Raw genomic sequence first — 20,677 nt, 5'->3', positions numbered from 1 at the left:
CACATAACCAGGATTATGTCATCAGCATGTCTGGGAATTTCTTTGAACGTACCGTTTCAGCCAAAACAGACCGAAGCATCAGCTGTAGCGTAAATAAAAGCTGCTGTGCCTGATTCCCATCGGACGTGGGGAGCAGCAGTGCGGGTATGTTGTGTTGTTGCAGACTGTGATGTCTGAGGTGACTGTGTGTGTTTGAACAGAGGTGATGCTGGCGCTCACTGCCTGGGACAAGGCTCTACAGAGTTCGCATACCATTCATGAATAATTGATTTGCTGCGTAGATTCCTGTTTTTTCCTTTCCCATGAAAATGATGGGATGGGAGGTGCTGGGACTCAGGTTGCAAAAGACCTGGGTCCCACTGGCCCTTTAAGAGCGGCTCTCTGGACAGTGTTGTGTTCCCAGGGTCTTTAATGGAGACAGAGAGGGATTGAGAAAGACCCCATTGTATATGCTCTCTTTTCAATAGGAGCTTGAGCAATGGTGCTCTCACTGCTCCCAGATAGAAGCACAGAGAGAGAGAGGCAGGGAGGGAGGGAAGAGGGTCACCGAGGGGGTCCTGTACAAGAAAGAGGGGTGTTCTGCTCAAAAACACAAAGTTTTGGGGCTGGAGACGACTGGAAGGAGTGACTGTTTGGGTTTTTGAGGGGGATGGGCTTCAGCTCTGTACATCTCAGTGTTTAGGTTTAAGCCACACCAAAATCCTGCAAACGTGATTCACCAAGACTTAAAGACTTAGTCCACTTTTACATGAAGCTAAAAGTGGATTAACAAAGTCGAAGGTACACGTTTCCAGTTATAAAACCACCTCTATCAACAAAAAAATTTAATGAACACCAGCTATTATTTTCCCTCACAAAGACAAACTGCAGTGTCAATATCCTAGTTAGTCTCCACTGCCTGCTGAACAAAACAATCTGCTAGTTTCAAAGGAGAGTCTCTATTGGCTGCGAGACATGGGAAACACCTTCCTCCTGCACTCCCAGCTAAAGGGCCACCCGGGGATGCTAACAATGAGCTAACCTCTTCTTGCTCTTGTTCTTCTTCTTCATCTTCTTACTGCAGACTGGATGCAGCCAGACAGATCACTTCCCCCAACCTGTTGATACATCACAGAGACTGCAGTGACACGTGACTGCTGAGAGTTCAGACTCTTCTGCCTCCTGCTGGTGACAAATGCAAAGTCCTCATACTGCACATCTCGCTAAAATTAAGTAATCTATAAGTATACAGGAAATATAGGGTGTGTTGTCAAGATATGTTATGATAAAACCACTGAACTTCATTTAGTGTCTAAGAGGAAGTTGTATGTTTGGGCACTTTTGGCTACCAGAATAGAAAGATGCATTTGAAGTAATTAAGTCTAAGTGATGGGGACAAACTCCACAGTCTTGGTTCTGAGGGAAACCAAGACTGTGGAAGTTAAGATGAGGCTAATATGAAATGTCATTTACAATGTTTTTAGTATGAAATTTCCTCTTTTTGCATCCATAAACAGTGTTTCCGTGGTGAATAATGACAGAGGAACAATAACACAAAGCAGGAATTTGGTTCTAATATGACTGTAACTTTGGACGATACCCACTTTGGCTTAACCGCACTGCTAAAGCTTCAAATGATCTTAAATTACATTAATTAAATTACAGTAAAATGGAAACCTGTAAACATTTTTTTATTACTTGTACTTCTTATAGGCCCTTTTATCCAAAAACAACACCCCAAGCAACAAGGTACCTGCAGGGTACATACACCACAATATTATTCAGTGCCCTCAGTATGTTGTCCTTTCCGAAAAAACAAAACAAAAAGCAACCAAAAAAAAGCTTTTTATATTAATTTACTTTTACGTTTTGTGTTTTTATGTATCTAAAGACTGCTTAGACTGATACTGAATGAGCCCAACCTTTACTAGAGTCTGACAACCCTTGATTTTGAACATCTGCTTTCTTTTATACACTTATAGAGTTAATAAAAATCCATTCGAGAGCACAGATCTGTCCGATGGGAAAATAGCAGTCACTGTAATCATAAGAACCTGTTTTTCCATCAACACTTGCCTTTTAATGACTATCTGTTAATGATTAGCCCATTTTCACAGTGGATAAACTCCCAGAGCCGCTAGAAAACAGAAACAGGCTTCAAACAAACAAAGTTTTGGCGTGTTTCTGGTGTCATGCAGTACATTTCAGATCTTTTCTCTTTGACTGTTGTTTGTTGTGGAGGGGTTTAACACATTAATTGGTGGGGTTCATTTTAAAATGTTTGTGAGTTTTTGCAGAATATTTTATTCTTCTATTTGAAGATTTTCCAAGATGGTGCTCCTTTCCATTGTTGTTCAGTTGTTGCTTGAAACCTGACATTTTTCTGCAGTTAATAATTTATATTTTGATTAGAATTAAATAAAAATGCACTTTTCGGTGCCTTAACTTAAACAGTGGATAAATTAACTGTAGGTCTTTTTGAACATATAGTAGGACGTGTTTGATTGTGTTGTGATACTGTCTGTCTCTCCTTGATCCCTGTTGTTACATAATGTTTTTCTTACTGTGATAAACAAGCACACGCTGATACAATGATTGTCGTTTAATCCCACTGAGATATATGACATTGAAAAAACTGTTAATATCTTGAAAGTTATTGCTTGGAGTGAGCCACGTATCCCAGGTCTGGGCAGATTAAAATCTTGGTTGGGCCTATCTACAGCACTGCAACAACAGGCCTCCAGCTGCGCAAGAATAATAATCCCTCTGTTTTAATCTGCCCGAGCAGGACGTGATCCAAGCCCTGGTTCGGAGGCCATCCAAGGGCGCAGAGATACACCGAGAAACAGGTTTGATGACGGTTTAATGATAAGCTATTATGAATCACCCATATGTTGTGTGCAGGACAACAGACAGAGGCTGAAATCTGTCTGCTCCTGAGAGAGGAGCAGTACGGGTCCAACGTGACATCTGGTGATGGCTGCAGTGGAAATTATAGTATCTTTCTGGTGGGATTTATCCACTGCTATTATGATTATTTGGGCCTTATGATGTTTATGTGTGCATAAGTGGGGACGGCTCCAATTCTGCTCAAAACAGCACGGGTTTAAGGAAGGAAGGCCTAAATAGTGGGGATTATTCTCTCTCTCTCTCTCTCTCTCTCTCTTTGTCTCTCTCTCTCTTACCCTATTTTTCAGCATCAATCGCTCTGCCTCTCATTTCGGTCCCTGTTGCTCTGATGACCACAGGCATGAGCACAGCAGGCATTCATCGAGGCTTCCTCAGGAAATATGGTAGGCCTACTTTCATTCCTTCGTCTATGTGCAGTTCTCTGCCTTCATGTAATGGGTGATAGACTGTTTTTATTTGTCTGGTTGTTGTTTTTGCACTCAGTCTATATAGGTCATTTTATTTAAGTGGATTCACCTGTCCCCATTCCCCATTCACCAATGGCTCGCAGCATTTTTCACTTGACACTTGAGATTATGTCTGCAGTACTGTTTTTTTCATGTCATTGATCTAAAATTGCCATTCAAAATCATGTAACAAGATTAAAAGCCAAAATTAGAACAAATTATTATAGTTTTTGAAGGTTTTTAGATGACAAATGACACTTTCACAGTCTTACATTTAGACGTATTGTGATGAGTGGATTGAACTTTTAAACACTCAGCAGAGCTCATAAGGCTGTTGATTTTACAATGAATGAGGAGGATGGTGTCTCAGATCAGCACTCCAACTCTAAGATGAGTTATATGAATCTGAGAATCACTTTGTGTGATATAATAACTCCCAGATGTGTTTTTATAGAATGACGAGATGTTCGCTTCAAAAGCCAAGTCAGGATTCAGGACTCAGCCAATGTTTTCATGTCTTTGTGCTTAGTTTACATCTGTTTTATATTCACTCAATTTGATAATGGCGTCATGATGGCTCAGGGGACTGATGCCAAAGATACTGTTTACAAGCAATGTCAGCATTATGTATTATTATTATTTTTGGTATCTATCTATCTATCTATCTATCTATCTATCTATCTATCTATCTATCTATCTACTGTATCTGTCTGCTGTCTGTCTGTCTCTCTGTCTGTCTTTCGCAAAATCCACCTGTAATCCTCTGTATGGAGAAATAGAGCAGGTCGTCCACATCCATCAACATGTGCTCTCCATCTATAATCATTATTACACAATGGAAGGCTGTCTGGGACACTTACAATCTGACGCCATCATGTGTGTCCCGTCCTGAAAACTCACCAACAGCTTTTCCTTTAATGTCTACGGGTTAAGGGTTCACTTTAACAGATACTCACTCACACTCAAACCCCTTTTGCAATAAGAAAAGTTGACTAAAAGTGCATTATTTCCTATAGAATTGCTCAAGACAATATATTTTACATGGCAGTTGTTTTTTCATACTGAACAAAAAGAAACGACACGAAGACCATAATCAAATGGGTCCAAAAATGACAAACTCTCCACTATAGCACCTCTTGTGTATTACATTTAAAAAAATGTAATACACATGAAAATCTAAATTTCTCATGTGGAAATGTTTTTCATTATACGGGACGAAAGCCACATACTCAAAATGTTTGCTCACATGTGGGAATTGGCAACCACATGTGAAAATGTGTTAAAATTAAGAAACAAATTTCATGGGATTTCATGTGCCTTGTTTAGTTTACACTTACGTAAAAATCCCATGTATTTGACAAGTGAAAATGCAACACTGATGTAAGGGCATGTTTCCATGTGACGCTTTATAAACCTCTTCTGTCCAGATTTTCACATCTATTTTCATTCATAGTAAATTTAATCTTGTGTGACTCTTAATCAGCTAAAACAACAAAATAAATAGAATTAAAAAAAAAAAAAATGAACAAAATGGACCCCTCCTTTTACATAAAGTACACGTCTCTCTCTGTTTCTTCTTCTGCTGCAGGGGGCTTCATGTTTAAGCAGTGGAAGGAGAGGTACCTCGTGCTGACCATGGAGGGGAGCCTGTTGGTGTGCCGCGATGCCGAGTCTCCACCTGACCAGGTGGTAGCGCTGCAAACCAACTGTGAGTCGATTGCAGAGGGACCTGCGATTCTTGACCTGCCCAAGTTGCCTCCAGGGGGCAGGAGGGACTGCTGCTTCGCCCTCATCCTGCCACAGAACAAGTTCCTGCTGCTTCTCACTGACAATCCCGATGACTGCAAGTGAGTCCCCCCTCCTCCCTCTCTCTCTCTAACAAACACACACACACACACACACACACACACACACACACACACACACAGAAAAGTCCTTTGCCCCACTCATTATCAGTTGTTAACTGCACCTGGTGACATATTGACACATATACCGCTTAAAGCAGCCGTCTGTGCTTTTTATCTGAAGCGTCACGTTGTATGTCACCAATGTCATGTTTTACGTCATGAATGCGCCGGAAACAGTTGTAACAGAGGAGAAAGGAGCCATTCAGTCCAATAACATTTGGGAAGTCTAGAGGAGCCACACGATTAAATTATTTTTCCCCATTCAAACCGGAAGTTAGCCGGCTCGGTTGGTGATCCAGGTATTTTCATAGCTGGGAAGTTGAACTTTTTTGGCTTCAAAACACCACTGAGCAGCTTTCAAATGAATTAACAGGGCTCCACCTCCAACACTGTCCAGTAATACAACAACCTTGGATGGATGCATCCCAAAATCCTTCTTTAGTTATGCGCCACCACCGGATGTTGATAACGCGTCATCACTCCGTGTGGTGGAATTTAGCATGTTCACCCGCATCTCAGTTGGATCAGAGCCGAGCTGAGCTGACGTGATAAAAACCCGGGTCTAGTTTAAATGCAGAGTTTACCCATTGCACACAAAAGCCCGATCTTAGCGGGTTTAAGCCTACACATGCTGGAAATTAGGTCTCCTTTGTCCCACTTACTATCAGACATGTTTACTGCTGATGGTTATCAGTTAGGACAGATCTGCACTTTCTCTTGTGTTGTTATGACCGTCTACAAGTTGGATGTGGTTCAAGTTTAATGACTTGTCATTTTATCTTTCACAGTCTGTGGCTGAACCTGATCAGGAAAGTGAGGGAGGTGAGTCAGCAGTTTTGGCTTTTGTCTGGTCATGTTGATTCTTCAGTCAAACCTGTTTTTGTGTCTTCATTGAAGCACCTCACCCCTCTTTTCTAGTTGTGTTTTCATACATACATTTCTAAAAATATCTGAAAAGGGGAATTTCTTGTTTGTTTTTCACAATATGTGAGTTTCTGTGTTACTGTTACTACAATATATTAGCCTTTTCCCCCTTATTTTCTAGGGTGTCATGTCCCCCCTCACCCTTCAGAGACAGCGCAGCATCACTCCCTGCATCACCGACAGAGACCCCCTGCCCGACTCCTTCAGTGATAAAGACCCCGGGTCACCCAGGATTAGTGAGGGCACCCCTCCTTTGACTCGAGTCACTGAGCGGGGAGGCTCCTTCAGAGACCGAGGCCAGAACCAAGGTCTGCTATCGGGTCATCTGTAGTTACTTAGCAGGTGTAATTTAAGAAAAAAACTAAAACAAATGAAGAAAACATCGCCACCACTTCAACAACAGGATGCATTTAAAGAAAACATTAAACACAAGCAAATTAAGAAACACTTAGTGGCATGAGTATATTTACCTACAGTACAATAAGTAAAAGGCTTCTGAATAAAAGTATGTGTTTTTAGCATTTTCAGAGAAATCTTTCTGTTTTGTGACTTGCAGTGTTTCAAATGTTTAATTGCAGTGCATATAATGTCAAAGTGATGACAATCTTTTCTTCATTTGTGTGTTTTCTGGAGTAAGGCTGCATTAGTGTGTCTCTCTCAGCTGTGGGAGACAGATGAGCGTAAAGACTACAAAGCAAACTCACAGACACACAGCTGATACAGTTGGCAATATCAAATTATTATGGGTGACATGTAAGCTAACAGTGTTCTGCTCAACATCCAGCAGACAACGTGGAGTTATATCATAATTGTTTCTAATTTCCAGCAATCTTCACTTGATTTTTAGGTCTGGTTTGGCAGCTCAAGTCCTGTGATACATTTCAGAAAATCTCTTTAGTTCTCACCCCTTAACAATGAGCATAAAAGGCTAAAAGTACTGCAAAGGTGGGGTGAAGAACAATTTGAGTCATTATTATTATCAAAAATATTACTTTCTGAAATAATGCTATTGCAAACTGGCTCCTGTGTTAAATGTGTATGTTTCATATGTATAATAACAACATTACTACAATACATATGATACTGTAACATGTATATGAGCTGACTTTCATGTCACAAGGAGGAGGGGATGGTGGTGGTGGTGACATGACACCTAGGTGAGAGACCACTATTTCATTTTAGTGACCATCTAAACCAGATATTTTAAACCAAAACATGATCTTTACCTAACCCTGCCAAATTGGCTTTTTTAACCTAACCAGACTATAAATGTAATGTTTTCACAGCATAAAATTGAAAATTCAAGAGTGAAGAAATGTAAAGTTGAAATGTAAAGTTTCAACATATCCATTGTTTGCAGAAACGTACAATGCCAACATTTCTTCTGGCAATTTGCTTGGACATTGTTGTAGTCTCATCTCATGAAACGTTAATTTGCTGCTACTTGGTCCCACACACATCCAGGAATCTTGCAACAGTGCTGGTTAAAGAGAGGGAAAAAACCCAAACAACACATAAACATAATTAAACAGATACTTGTCAACTTTTTCCTAGTTTGGTGTTTTTAATGAAAACAACCATTTTATTAATACTATTTTTCAAATTACTCCTCAGCGAGCGCCCCCCGGCGACCTCTGCGCAGTGTTTCTGTGGCCCCCCCTCATCGTGTGTCAGATTGTCTTCGCCATGGCAACAGCAGCGATGCCCGGGCAGTGAGGGCGGTGTGCCTGCTGATGGGAGGGGCAGCGGCCTCCTCTGCTCTTGGCTACCTCAACTCCTGCTCCCCCTCCTCTCCCCTCGCCGGCAGAGGCCCAGAGATGGCCCACGGTGCAGGCGGCTTCTCCGAGCTTTCCGCGGGAGGTTCCTTCCACGCCTGCAGCCAAGACGTCGACTCCCCACACTTCAACAGCTTCGACTTTGAAGGAGACTCCGACTTTGATGCATTTGACTGTGGAGGCTTTGCTTTTTAGTTTTGACTGGAAAGGGAGGGAAACTGTGTGAAAGACCTTTTAGTCTCATAAAAATCCCTCTGTTAGTTTTCCTTTATAAAAAAAAAGGGCGTTGTTATTAATTAACCACTCAGTTTAATTATCTATACGTATAATTTATAAATTAATGAAGGTGTTCTTCCTGGCTTTATGCCCGTGCTCCTCAGGTAAATCATTCATGATCTTGACTCCTCTGAACACTGTCTGTCTGTGTTGTATCAGTCTTTCCATGCCACAGGACGGCTCGAGGTTAAGCAGTATAATGAGTCCAGACAGCCATGCAGATATTAATGAGGACATTTTATTCTCAGAACTTTGACACTTATGTTTCTCCACAGTTCGTCTCACCACTATGTTCATTTTATACTTTTTTAAAACATTTTACCTCTGTGAATATATTCTCCTCATCCACATTCTCTCCATTTCATTTGCACAATTTCCTTTTCGTCATGCTTTCTGAAGTCACCCACCATCTGCATCTTCTATTAACCTATAAGAAATGCAGTCCAAAGGTGAACTCTTAATAAATCCTGCTGTCAACATGCTGTGTGTCTTTCTCTCTGCATCCAGAGTGTGAGTGCCGACACTAGGCCAAGGTTTCGAGAGCAGGGATGATGTTGCAGATTTGCACAAGAGGGATATATGCAGATCCTGAATGGCTGTGTGTGTTTATCTGAGATTTTGTCGTACAGCAAAAATAATCTCTTGGGTTTACAGCTCATGTGCAGGGACGTGTGCTCTCGGCTTTTACACCAGAATGGGCGACGTGCTGAGATCAACATGCAGCACCTGCTCACAAACCACAGAGTGGAAGGAAAACCTGATGGAACAACTGCAGCCAGATTCTTGCTGGATTCAAGGATTCAAGTGATCATGAAGACATAAATTAAGATACATTTTTATTTTACACACAGATGAAAATAAATCATTGACATCCTGGAGAATATTTCCTTACCTAAAATAAATCTTTCTGCTTCGTTGTCATTTTTGATAATCTTTTCTGAATAATTTCTTACCACAAACATCACCGGTGTTTATCATATCATCAATATTGTGCAGTACCTCAAAGCCGTCTCGCTCAATATTGGCTGACTGCCAACCAGACCAAACAGCCACCTAGCCTGCTGTCCCGCCCCCCCAAAAGCCATGAGTCATCTTTTTGCAATTCAGCTACCAGCAGACAGGAATGTGTTTGACAATATGCACTACGAGCAGTTTAAAACATGTTTCAAAAGTTTTTTTTAAAGTGGTATTGTGATTATATTTCAACCTAGTTAGGTTTAGGCACAAAAAACACTTTAGGTTAGGAAAAGACCATGTTTTGGCTTTAAATACCTTGCTCTGCTGCACAGACATGTCTAGAAAATGTCCATGAAAGTCAGCTCAAATACACGTAATGTGATTTTGATGTGACAAGTAATGTACAGATGTATATATGTTATGTATGACACATACAAATTTAACATATCCATGGTTTGCAAAATATAAAATGACATAACTTTTCCCGGTGACTGGGCTGTGTATTTTTATATATTTTAAGCAAATTAGCAAAAGCATGTTGGAATTGAAACTATTCACACCTGAATTCACCTGTTGCAAAATGCCTCTCCTTCTCCTTTCTCCTTTCAACTTTGTATGAGAAAAAAAATCCAGTCAGCGACTTGACGTCAATGGAAAATTTCTAATGCTAATGCACTGAGGACTATTTAAAAAAGAAAATGTAACAAAGGTTGTGCACAAATCCCTAATCAATGGAATCAGTGTTTTCTCTCCAGTCTTTTTTTCCTCTATATCTAAATGGCTTCCTGAACAGAGTGTGTGTATAAAGGGCAAGCCTGTCTAGCTCTTGTTGTTGATCTATCTGAAGATGTGCAAAGATCGGTGCAAGTCATGGTATATCTAAATGCAAACTGAAGGCAACTGGACTTGCTTGACCTCAAGCAAGTTATATATTATATTATATGGTTTTATTAGAGTATGAGTAGTAAGAGTGGCTCTAGGATCAAACAAATGAGGGAGCCTTGTCGGACCTTTCAAGTTAGACACACATGCATTTACTGAATAAATAAGATGGATGATGGACGGATGAAGCAATGGGTTTGCAGAGTGTGAAAGCTTTGTTAATTGCTCAGCACATTTTTCCTTCTCCCTTCAGCCACACTCTTTATGGCAGTGAGTGGAGAATAATCACAGAATATGCTGTATAAATTCAATGCATGAAGTCCAGTCTTCATTTACTATTATACAACCTGTGATGTTAAATTACATTTTCATTGAACTGCCGTGTGCATGGTAAATTGTCTCAGTGATGATGATCACTTAATAGGTTTAAAATATTATAATTCTCTAATATAATACTGCTGTAATGAGTATTTCACACAACAATGTTTGAATGCTGTTATGATTTGGTAAACTGTACATGGCTTCATTTTGTAAATACCACAGCGATTCCAACTACTGCCCTGCAGATGTGCACTGTACTTTTAATACTTCGGATTCAGAGGATCCATCACAATAATCAAGTGAACGTGCACTGTGACACACTGGAGAGTCACATGACTCACCTGTAGCCTAGTGCAGTGCGCCTGCCAACTCCCTGTTACATATAAACACAAATCACCTTATATAAGCTCCAATCACAGCGTGAAAGTCAGTATAAAAGAGACCTGTATACCAGCAAAGAGCCGAGCGGGGTAAAGAGCATTATGGACCTTTCTGCCACACTGATCTTAGGAGGGCTAATCTTAGCTCTGCTGTGGTTGTTTAAGGTAAAAAACAGTAGGAAGTATCGTTTGCCTCCAGGACCCACTGCACTTCCCCTCATAGGAAACCTGCCACAGCTGGAAAAAAATGCACCTTTCAAAAGCTTTCTAAAGGTGAGTTTGGAAACAAATCTCTTCATTTTATTATTTGATTTTGAATTTGATTACCCTATCAAACCATGTCTTTCTGCAGTTCAGTGAAACATATGGTCCTGTGACGACCTTGTACCTGGGCTGGCAGCGGACTGTTGTTCTGACTGGATATGATGCAGTGAAGGAGGCTCTGGTGGACCAGGCAGATGACTTTGTAGGCAGAGGGCCGCTGCCGTTTCTGATCAAAGCTACCAATGGCTACGGTAACAAAAGACACCTCAAATCTCTGTTTTCTCTGTCAAGGAATTAGTTAATTTTCAGTGGCTTCATGTGTCCGTATATACATGGCTTCTGTTACATATTTCCAAGCACACGTCTCCTTTTGACAGGTTTGGGGATCAGTAATGGGGAGCGTTGGCGCCAGCTACGACGCTTCACACTGTCAACCCTAAGAGACTTTGGGATGGGACGTAAGGGTATGGAAGAGTGGATCCAGGAGGAGAGCGAACACTTGAGAGCCCGCATACAAACATTTAAAGGTGTGTTTTTAACTGTCGTTGTAAGAGCACATATTTCACTGGAGGTTCATGTGTGCATAATCCATTTTGTACAGCCCTTAACCACAGCTTCAGTCCCAGAGATGTTCTCACGCCAATGTTTCAGTTCAGCAAATTTAACCAAAGATGTCAATTCATTATTACACTTGAGAAATGAAGGCGGACAGAGGAAACACCTTATTAATCACACACCTCTAGAAAAACAAAAAATAAAAAAACACTTCATGCATGTCTGCACAAGACTGTTGACAGTCAAATAGAGCCTTAAAAAATACACAAAAAAATTACGAAAAAGTAGATGATGGATGAAAATAATTGGTGTGAAAGCTTTGTTGGATCGCTTGATGTATTTCTCTGTCTTGTCTTATGCCCCCTTTAATTCTTATCTCTCTCTGATGGCAGTTTGTGCAAAGTAAACACACTTTATGTTACACAACCCACTAAAACACAGAAGCTTGGACAGAACTAAGATCAAACAGTGCATTTGAAACTATATTTGAATTTGAACAAATAGCACATGTGGTTAATTGTGGTCAACTAATCAATGCGAATTCAAAAATACTTTTATTGAATGTTTTTAAATTCTGTATTGATCATTACAGGTTAATGATTGAACAAAGTGTTTAAAATTAAAATGGTTGCCACAGAGAAACCTTCGCAACAGATAGTGAGTAGACGTCTACAGACTCACACAACTTTATGCCACAAGGCCAAAGGTTGTGTTTTCAAGCTAAATCCTTTAAAAACATTTACATGGCAGGACCCAAATTCCAGTAGTTAATGGGTTGATACAGATTACATCAGATTGTTTAAAAGTCTGCTAGAAAGTGTTCAAAGTTTGGACATTTTGCTTTTTGAAATAACTTGCAAAGCAGGTAAAAACATTTTCTCAGTAGGTTTTCTGATCTTTCCAAAATCATTTTCAACCCAATCGCCAGAATAAGTGCTAGCAATGTACGCTCTGCAAACCACAGATATGATGATACTTAAAACAACATTTATTCTGCCTACTGTGCTGCACTTTTTTATACTTTTAATAGATGAGTCCAACTGTGTTTTCCTCTCCTCTTTCAGGCAAACCATTTGACCCCACGTTTTTGTTAGGCTGCACCGTGTCCAATATCATCTGCTGCATGGTGTTTAGCCAACGCTTCAGTTATGATGACAAGGAGTTCCTGCGCCTCCTCAACATCATAGCGGAAGTTTTAAGGTTCAATAGTGGCCTCATGGGTCAGGTAAGTAGAGGTGAGAGCCGGAAAGTCAGAGGCTGATGGTCTTCTGAATACAAATCCATGTTTCTTAAATCCATGTTTCTTAAATATCGTTTTCATATGGTGTCCATATATTATCTTCAAGAAATATTAAAAGAGGTTATTCTGAAAAAACTGGAATGATTGCACCAACACACTTTAATTTTCATTTCGATGTTATTCCCTGAGAAACAAAGCTGCAGCTTGCTGTGTGCCTTCTTTCCACAGATGTACAACATCTTTCCCTGGCTCGTAGAGCATCTGCCTGGCCCACAGCATGCTGTTTTTGCCCACATTAAGGAGTTGAGAGAGTTTATCAAGAAGAAGATCCAAGAGCACAAAGAGACACTGGACCCCAGCTCCCCGAGAGACTATATTGACTGCTTTCTTAATCGAATGAATCAGGTTGGAAAGAACTTCAGGATAATTTGTTTTGTTAAGAGAACGCTCCCTCATCCTATGAGTTTCATGTTAAAACTCCTCTTTATCCGTTAAAATTATTTCTTTAGATTAGAGGTGCTAGAATTGTTGTGCTTGGTGTAGCTGTGACTGATTTTTGGTTCTGTTGTGAGTCATGTACCACTTTGTCCTGTCAGGAAAAGGACATCCCCACAACTGAGTTCCACTATGACAACTTGGTCTCTACAGTGATGAATCTGTTCCTGGCAGGAACAGAAACCACCAGCTCCACCATTAGATATGCCCTCAGTGTGCTGATCAAACACCCCGACATACAGGGTAGGTCATCTTATTTTACCAGCTCTTAACACAATCTGGTCCCACCTTATAACATTCATAATTACAGAGTAAAAATACTTTTGACTTTGTCACGTGCAGAGAAAATGCAGAAGGAGATTGATACTGTGATTGCCCAAGACCGTTGTCCCAAAATGGAGGACAGGAAGTCCCTCCCCTTCACAGATGCAGTCATCCATGAGGTGCAGCGTTTTCTGGACATCGTCCCCTTCAGCCTCCCTCATTATGCACTCCACGACATCTCTTTCAGGGGTTATACAATCCCCAAGGTATCCATGATTCTACGACGCCCCTAAAGTCTTGAAAGGAGATAATTGTGGGTACAAGATAATAAATTGTATGGAGATCTATATCTTGTGTGCACAAGAAAATATCACCTTCTAGGACTTTAGGGGCTTTATACAATTCAGAGTGACCATATTCATCAGAGAAAAATGCATTATTACTCTAACATGATATCTTGTCTCAACAGCACACTATGATTATTCCATTGTTGCACTCAGTGCTGAAAGGGGAAAAGGAATGGGCAACTCCCTGGTCCTTCAACCCCCAGCACTTCTTGGACCAGAATAGCAACTTTAAGAAAAACCCTGCATTCATGCCATTTGCTGCAGGTAAAACACAGTCCTCTACACATTAAAGAGTGTTTACGGATCTTTGGGAGTACTGTTGCATATGTGAAAAAGTAGTATAAAGCTTTTTGTGGTGCCAGAGAAGCTGAATGTTATCTGATAAATGGCCTCCAGTGATGTCACTAAGCAGTGACATTCTGTCTCTTCACAGGGAAAAGAGCCTGTGTTGGCGAGTCTCTGGCTCGAATGGAGCTTTTTATCTTCCTCGTGTCACTGCTGCAGCGTTTCACCTTTTCCTGCACTGAAGGCCCTGACAGTATAAACCTCATGCCAGAGTACAGCGGTTTTGCCAATGTACCTCGCTGCTACCAGATCATCGCCACACCACGGTGAAAAGAGGAGCTCCACTCAGACACACTAATGTTTGAAGTTTTCACAAGCATGACTATACAACATACATTATGTTACTGTGATAAAGCAATGTCTGTTGGACAGTTGATGTTTGCTGTTACCTGGCTGAGGGCAGTCAGACTTAACGTTTAAAGAACGAGTTCTCTCCAACCCCAATTATGAATCCTCTTGTCTTTTGGTTTGGTTGTTTTTCATAAATATCTTTCTTTTGTGTGACTTTTAATCAACTCTTGATCCTCATGTTAATTTTGAATATGCTTTCTTACACAAGAAAAAACAAATGTATTACTACTTTAAAATGTATTGCTAAATAACCCCTGTAAAAGTATTAAAACCTTTAATACAAATGGCAATAAAACACTTCCTGTTGTGGAAGAATTGTGTAAATACCCATTTTTTCCCCCTTTATATTAAATATAAAATGATTAATAAATGAACCTTGAACTTTTATTCTACATAATTTAATTGGAAGAAGAGCTATCAAACAAGGAAATGTACCCACTTACAAAAGAGATGTAAGTTTATTTTATGTAGCTCAGAATCACAAATTAAAATTTGCCTCAAGGAAAACAAAGTATTCAACACCCAGTGTCCTCAGTACCTGGATTCAGATAGAGAAAACAAATAAAGAAGGAAACCTCAGGAGCAACAAAAGATAGATCTAGCTCCCAGCATGGACATGTGTACAGAACAGATCAGCAAAAAAGTCACATGAAATAAAATACAGACATATGTACATTGTAAAATGCGAGGAATGCCTGCTTTATTTGACACATTTCATTTCGCACAATCATTGTTAAAGTTGTCCAAAATAAAAAATAAAGTCATAACATTGAAAGAGAATAAGTTATTTTCAACATGAAGTTTTTGGCCATTTCCCTCCTGTAAAACAGAAATTTGAAATCTAGATCTATTTGTTTGCATTTATGTTTATATATCTATTTTAATATTGTTGCTTGTTGACAGCTGAAGCTGCAAAAATGATCACTTTGTGTTCTTCTGGAGTATTTCAGCCTTTGGTCTAAACTAATTTCTTCAATATTAAACAAACATCAGTCACAATAAAGAAACCCATCAAAGGTCAAAAGAGATCTCATGAGCAGCAAAGAGAAAACATGAAGACAAAAAGGAATATTTTCTTGTGGAGAGAAATAAGGTTCTAGAATGCCTTTGTATCGCATTGTATGCCTTTGATGTATCACTAGTAGACAGATTGTCTTTGATGTTTGACCAACAGTTCTAGAATGCCTTTGTATCGCATTGTATGCCTTTGATGTATCACTAGTAAAAAAGATTGTCTTTGATGTTTGACCAACAGTTCTAAAACGCCTTTGATGTATCACTCTTGCTACACTTATAAATTAATAACCCTGGATTAAAACACACACATTTGGTTGTTGACTTAAGTTCAGCTAGTGTTAAAACTATCAGACCAGTAAGTGGAAACTTCGCCAAGTAATTAACAAACAAATCAAAGATGACACAATCAACAGAGGACACAACTCAGACACAGGAGTCATGTAGCATCGATACTTTTCGACCACTGGTTGAATCCTATTTTCAAAGGATGACACCAGAAGGATGGACAATGCTGGCTTTTGGATCTCCTGATGAGGCCACAAGGATTATGCTGGCAGACTTGCTTTTGCACATAAAAACATCTGTGTCTAAAGCTTTGCTGGCCCAAGTTAAGGCACGTGAAGACGTGCCTTTGGACAGTGACACTCTAGATGCGCACAATGTTACCGATGGACTTACTCAAACTTTTGCCGATGCTCTGGGTGTTTCTGACCCAGTCCAGTCTGTCAGCTCAAAACAATTGTCAGACTTGGTTAGCAAAGAGATTGTAGAGAGCATCAACTCTGCACTCTCCACTAGTTTGGACACCGAGGAGCCTGTAATCGATCGGCACATCACTTGCCCCAGCAGACTTAATGCTATGGTTGAACATGCCAGCAAAATATTGATGGCATTGAGACCCAAGATGAAATTTTCTTCCACGTCCGAGTTAGGTCGACAGAAGAAGGAAGAAAATCTTAAGTCTGCAGTCAGTCAGTCATCAGTCAGAACAGTGGAAACAGACAGCTTAGAGAGTGTCTCATCAGAAGACAGCTTTGTGCAAGCAGCATCTAAAGTTGCCTTGAGAATAATTAGGAAAGAGCTGGACGACATCGCAAAACCTGTTTTGGATGACGTGTCTGCGTATGAGACGCTGCAATCCGAAACCTCTAAGGAGATTATGGCTGTTGCAGATGACATCGCTGAGTTCATTGTAGAAAAGACTGTGAGTTTGGAAGAGACAGACATTGCAAGTCCCAGTCCAAAACCCAAACGGAAGCACAAACTGAAAGTAGTGGTCAGCAAGATAAAAACATTTGTTGCAAAGACTCTTGCCAAAGCAGGCATTTGTCGCATTGCAGCAAAGCTGAAGGCCAAATTCCATCAGGACACCAGCAGTGAAAGCAGTCAGTCGTTGCAGCCACTCATGGATAGTATTGACTCTCTGCTTCAGACAGAAGATGGTGAAAGTGATGGTGAAAATGAGCTGGCTTTGGTTCCTTTGTTCAAAAAAATTTCCAGTGGTAAATCCCAGGAAGTCACAAAGGAACTGAGTTTTGTCCTCTACAATTACATCACAGATGGAATCATCCCTGAGGTCGTCCAAGTAACACAAACACCTGGGACACAAACTTGCTCGGACAGTGATGTTGCCATTCCATGTACTACCATGTATGCTGACATCGAGATCCAAGTGCTGAATTTTCTAGCCCTAATTAGCTGGTGGCTGTATACTCAGAGTGACAACCACAGTCGAAGGGTGACAAAGGCTTTAATGCACCACGTGCCAAAGACTCCCAAGACAGCCTCAAAAGTTGAGGAGACGCCACAGGTCATACAAAACAAAATGTCTGTCCAACTACTCGTCGAGATGGTGGTTTGGGATACATTCCTCAAAGTCCATGTGCTTTCTAAAAACAAAGATGACATCATTCAGCGTCTATTTGAAACCACATGGGCTAAGGTTGAAGGTGCAGATTTAAACATCAAATGCTTAAAAACCCTCAGAAAGGCCATTTTTAAAGACCTGTGTGGAATTTATGGCAGTGCAGAGATGCTATTGCTTTCACTGAATTTGAAAGACCCAATACTTGATAATTGTATGGCCTTGATTTTTAAAGATCACCTGACAACCCCACCAAAACAACCTAGCGCCATCTGCAGGTTCTTCTCCTCTGTGGGCAAATTCATCTCCAAGCCATTCAGACGTACAAAGGTTAGTCCCCTGATGGCTGCTGGCAGTTTTCAACTACCTGTGTAAAACGTGGGGTTGTGCAGAGGCCTTGTCTTCTATGGTGACATGGGGTTTACTCCGGGGTGCTCCGGTTTCTCCCACTTTCCTCGCAACCACGAAGCCAATTGTGGGCTTTAAATTGCCCTCAAAAGCTAATTGGTAGCAGGAGGCTACCTTGATGTCCAGGTTAGCTTTAAAAAAACTTTTTAAAAAACTTTAAACCCCCCCCCCCCCGGGTAAAACGTGGGGTTGTGCAGAGGCCTTTCTGTGCAGAGAAAAAGTGCCCCCACTTTCAAAGATCATCTGACCACACCACCAGAACAACACAAGCACACTGCAGGTTCTCTGGCCCGTAACTGCCTGAGACCTGCCTGAGTTGTGACATGGGGTTTACTCCGGGAATGCTCCGGTTTCTCCCACTTTCCTCGCAACCACGAAGCCAACTGGGGGATTTAAATTACCCTCAAAAGCTAATTGGTAGCAGGAGGCTACCTTGATGACCAGGCTACTTCTACTCCACTTACCTCTGGCAATGTATGGAGACCAGTGGAGCAGGAGGCTGCCTTGATGTCCAGGTTAGCTTTAAAAAAAACTTTTTAAAAAACTTTTTAAAAAACCTTTCCCAATATTTGATAGTTGCATGGCCTTGATTTTTAAAGATCACCTGACAACCCCCCCCCCCCCGTGTAAAATGTGGGGTTGTGCAGAGGCCTTTCTGTGCAGAGAAAAAGTGCCCCCACTTTCAAAGATCATCTGACCACACCACCAAAACAACACAAGCACACTGCAGTATCTCTGGCCCGTAACTGCCTGAGACCTGCCTGAGTTGTGACATCGGGTTTACTCCGGGATGCTCCGGTTTCTCCCACTTTCCTCGCAACCACGAAGCCAACTGGGGGATTTAAATTGCCCTCAAAAGCTAATTGGTAGCAGGAGGCTACCTTGATGTCCAGGTTAGCTTTAAAAAAACTTTTTAAAAAACTTTAAAACCCCCCTCCCCCTCGTGTAAAACGTGGGGTTGTGCAGAGGCCTTTCTGTGCAGAGAAAAAGTGCCCCCACTTTCTAAGATCATCTGACCACACCACCAGAACAACACAAGCACACTGCAGGTTATCTGGCCCATAACTGCCTGAGACCTGCCTGAGTTGTGACATGGGGTTTACTCCGGGAATGCTCCGGTTTCTCCCACTTTCCTCGCAACCACGAAGCCAACTGGGGGATTTAAATTACCCTCAAAAGCTAATTGGTAGCAGGAGGCTACATTGATGACCAGGCTACTTCTACTCCACTTACCTCTGGCAATGTATGGAGACCAGTGGAGCAGGAGGCTACCTTGATGTCCAGGTTAGCTTTAAAAAAAACTTTTTCAAAAACTTTTTCAAAAACCTTTCCCAATATTTGATAGTTGCATGGCCTTGATTTTTAAAGATCACCTGACAACCCACCCACTGTGTAAAATGTGGGGTTGTGCAGAGGCCTTTCTGTGCAGAGAAAAAGTGCCCCCACTTTCAAAGATCATCTGACCACACCACCAAAACAACACAAGCACACTGCAGTATCTCTGGCCCGTAACTGCCTGAGACCTGCCTGAGTTGTGACATCGGGTTTACTCCGGGATGCTCCGGTTTCTCCCACTTTCCTCGCAACCACGAAGCCAACTGGGGGATTTAAATTGCCCTCAAAAGCTAATTGGTAGCAGGAGGCTACCTTGATGTCCAGGTTAGCTTTAAAAAAACTTTTTAAAAAACTTTAAAACCCCCCTCCCCCTCGTGTAAAACGTGGGGTTGTGCAGAGGCCTTTCTGTGCAGAGAAAAAGTGCCCCCACTTTCTAAGATCATCTGACCACACCACCAGAACAACACAAGCACACTGCAGGTTATCTGGCCCATAACTGCCTGAGACCTGCCTGAGTTGTGACATGGGGTTTACTCCGGGAATGCTCCGGTTTCTCCCACTTTCCTCGCAACCACGAAGCCAACTGGGGGATTTAAATTACCCTCAAAAGCTAATTGGTAGCAGGAGGCTACATTGATGACCAGGCTACTTCTACTCCACTTACCTCTGGCAATGTATGGAGACCAGTGGAGCAGGAGGCTACCTTGATGTCCAGGTTAGCTTTAAAAAAAACTTTTTCAAAAACTTTTTCAAAAACCTTTCCCAATATTTGATAGTTGCATGGCCTTGATTTTTAAAGATCACCTGACAACCCACCCACTGTGTAAAATGTGGGGTTGTGCAGAGGCCTTTCTGTGCAGAGAAAAAGTGCCCCCACTTTCAAAGATCATCTGACCACACCACCAAAACAACACAAGCACACTGCAGTATCTCTGGCCCGTAACTGCCTGAGACCTGCCTGAGTTGTGACATCGGGTTTACTCCGGGATGCTCCGGTTTCTCCCACTTTCCTCGCAACCACGAAGCCAACTGGGGGATTTAAATTACCCTCAAAAGCTAATTGGTAGCAGGAGGCTACACCTTGATGTCCAGGCTACCTCTACTCAACTGACCTCTGGCAATGTATGGAGACCAGTGGAGCAGGAGGCTACCTTGATGTCCAGGTTAGCTTTAAAAAAACTTTTTAAAAAACTTTAAAAAAAAACCTTTCCCAATACTTGATAGTTGCATGGCCTTGATTTTTAAAGATCACCTGACAACCCACCCCCTGTGTAAAATGTGGGGTTGTGCAGAGGCCTTTCGGTGCAGAGAAAAAGTGCCCCCACTTTCAAAGATCATCTGACCACACCACCAAAACAACACAAGCACACTGCAGGTTCTCTGGCCCGTAACTGCCTGAGACCTGCCTGAGTTGTGACATCGGGTTTACTCCGGG

At 41.4% G+C, this 20,677-nt stretch overlaps 2 protein-coding genes across 2 annotated transcripts; both read left to right on the top strand.

Annotated features, from left to right (window-relative positions):
• Window positions 1–1,098: 1,098 nt before the first annotated feature.
• LOC311256167 (uncharacterized protein) lies at window positions 1,099–8,582 on the top strand. Its single transcript, XM_084351017.1, has 7 exons — window positions 1,099–1,212; window positions 2,768–2,828; window positions 3,177–3,272; window positions 4,924–5,182; window positions 6,031–6,064; window positions 6,288–6,474; window positions 7,781–8,582. The coding sequence occupies exons 3-7, from the start codon at window positions 3,218–3,220 to the stop codon at window positions 8,134–8,136; spliced, it is 891 nt and encodes a 296-aa protein (XP_084207143.1). The 5' UTR covers window positions 1,099–1,212; window positions 2,768–2,828; window positions 3,177–3,217; the 3' UTR covers window positions 8,137–8,582.
• Window positions 8,583–10,859: 2,277 nt separating this feature from the next.
• LOC311256230 (cytochrome P450 2F3-like) lies at window positions 10,860–14,848 on the top strand (the record flags this gene model as incomplete). The annotated part of the gene is made up of 9 exons (XM_084351086.1): window positions 10,860–11,030; window positions 11,110–11,272; window positions 11,399–11,548; window positions 12,641–12,801; window positions 13,045–13,221; window positions 13,413–13,554; window positions 13,654–13,841; window positions 14,045–14,186; window positions 14,356–14,848. The coding sequence occupies 9 exons, from the start codon at window positions 10,860–10,862 to the stop codon at window positions 14,535–14,537; spliced, it is 1,476 nt and encodes a 491-aa protein (XP_084207212.1). The 3' UTR covers window positions 14,538–14,848.
• Window positions 14,849–20,677: the final 5,829 nt, after the last annotated feature.

Source organism: Pagrus pagrus, assembly GCF_965226575.1.
Source record: "Pagrus pagrus genome assembly, chromosome: 4".
NCBI classification, from domain to species: domain Eukaryota; kingdom Metazoa; phylum Chordata; class Actinopteri; order Spariformes; family Sparidae; genus Pagrus; species Pagrus pagrus.
Note: the sequence above shows the minus strand (reverse complement) of the source record. Positions and strands in the feature narration are given on the sequence as shown.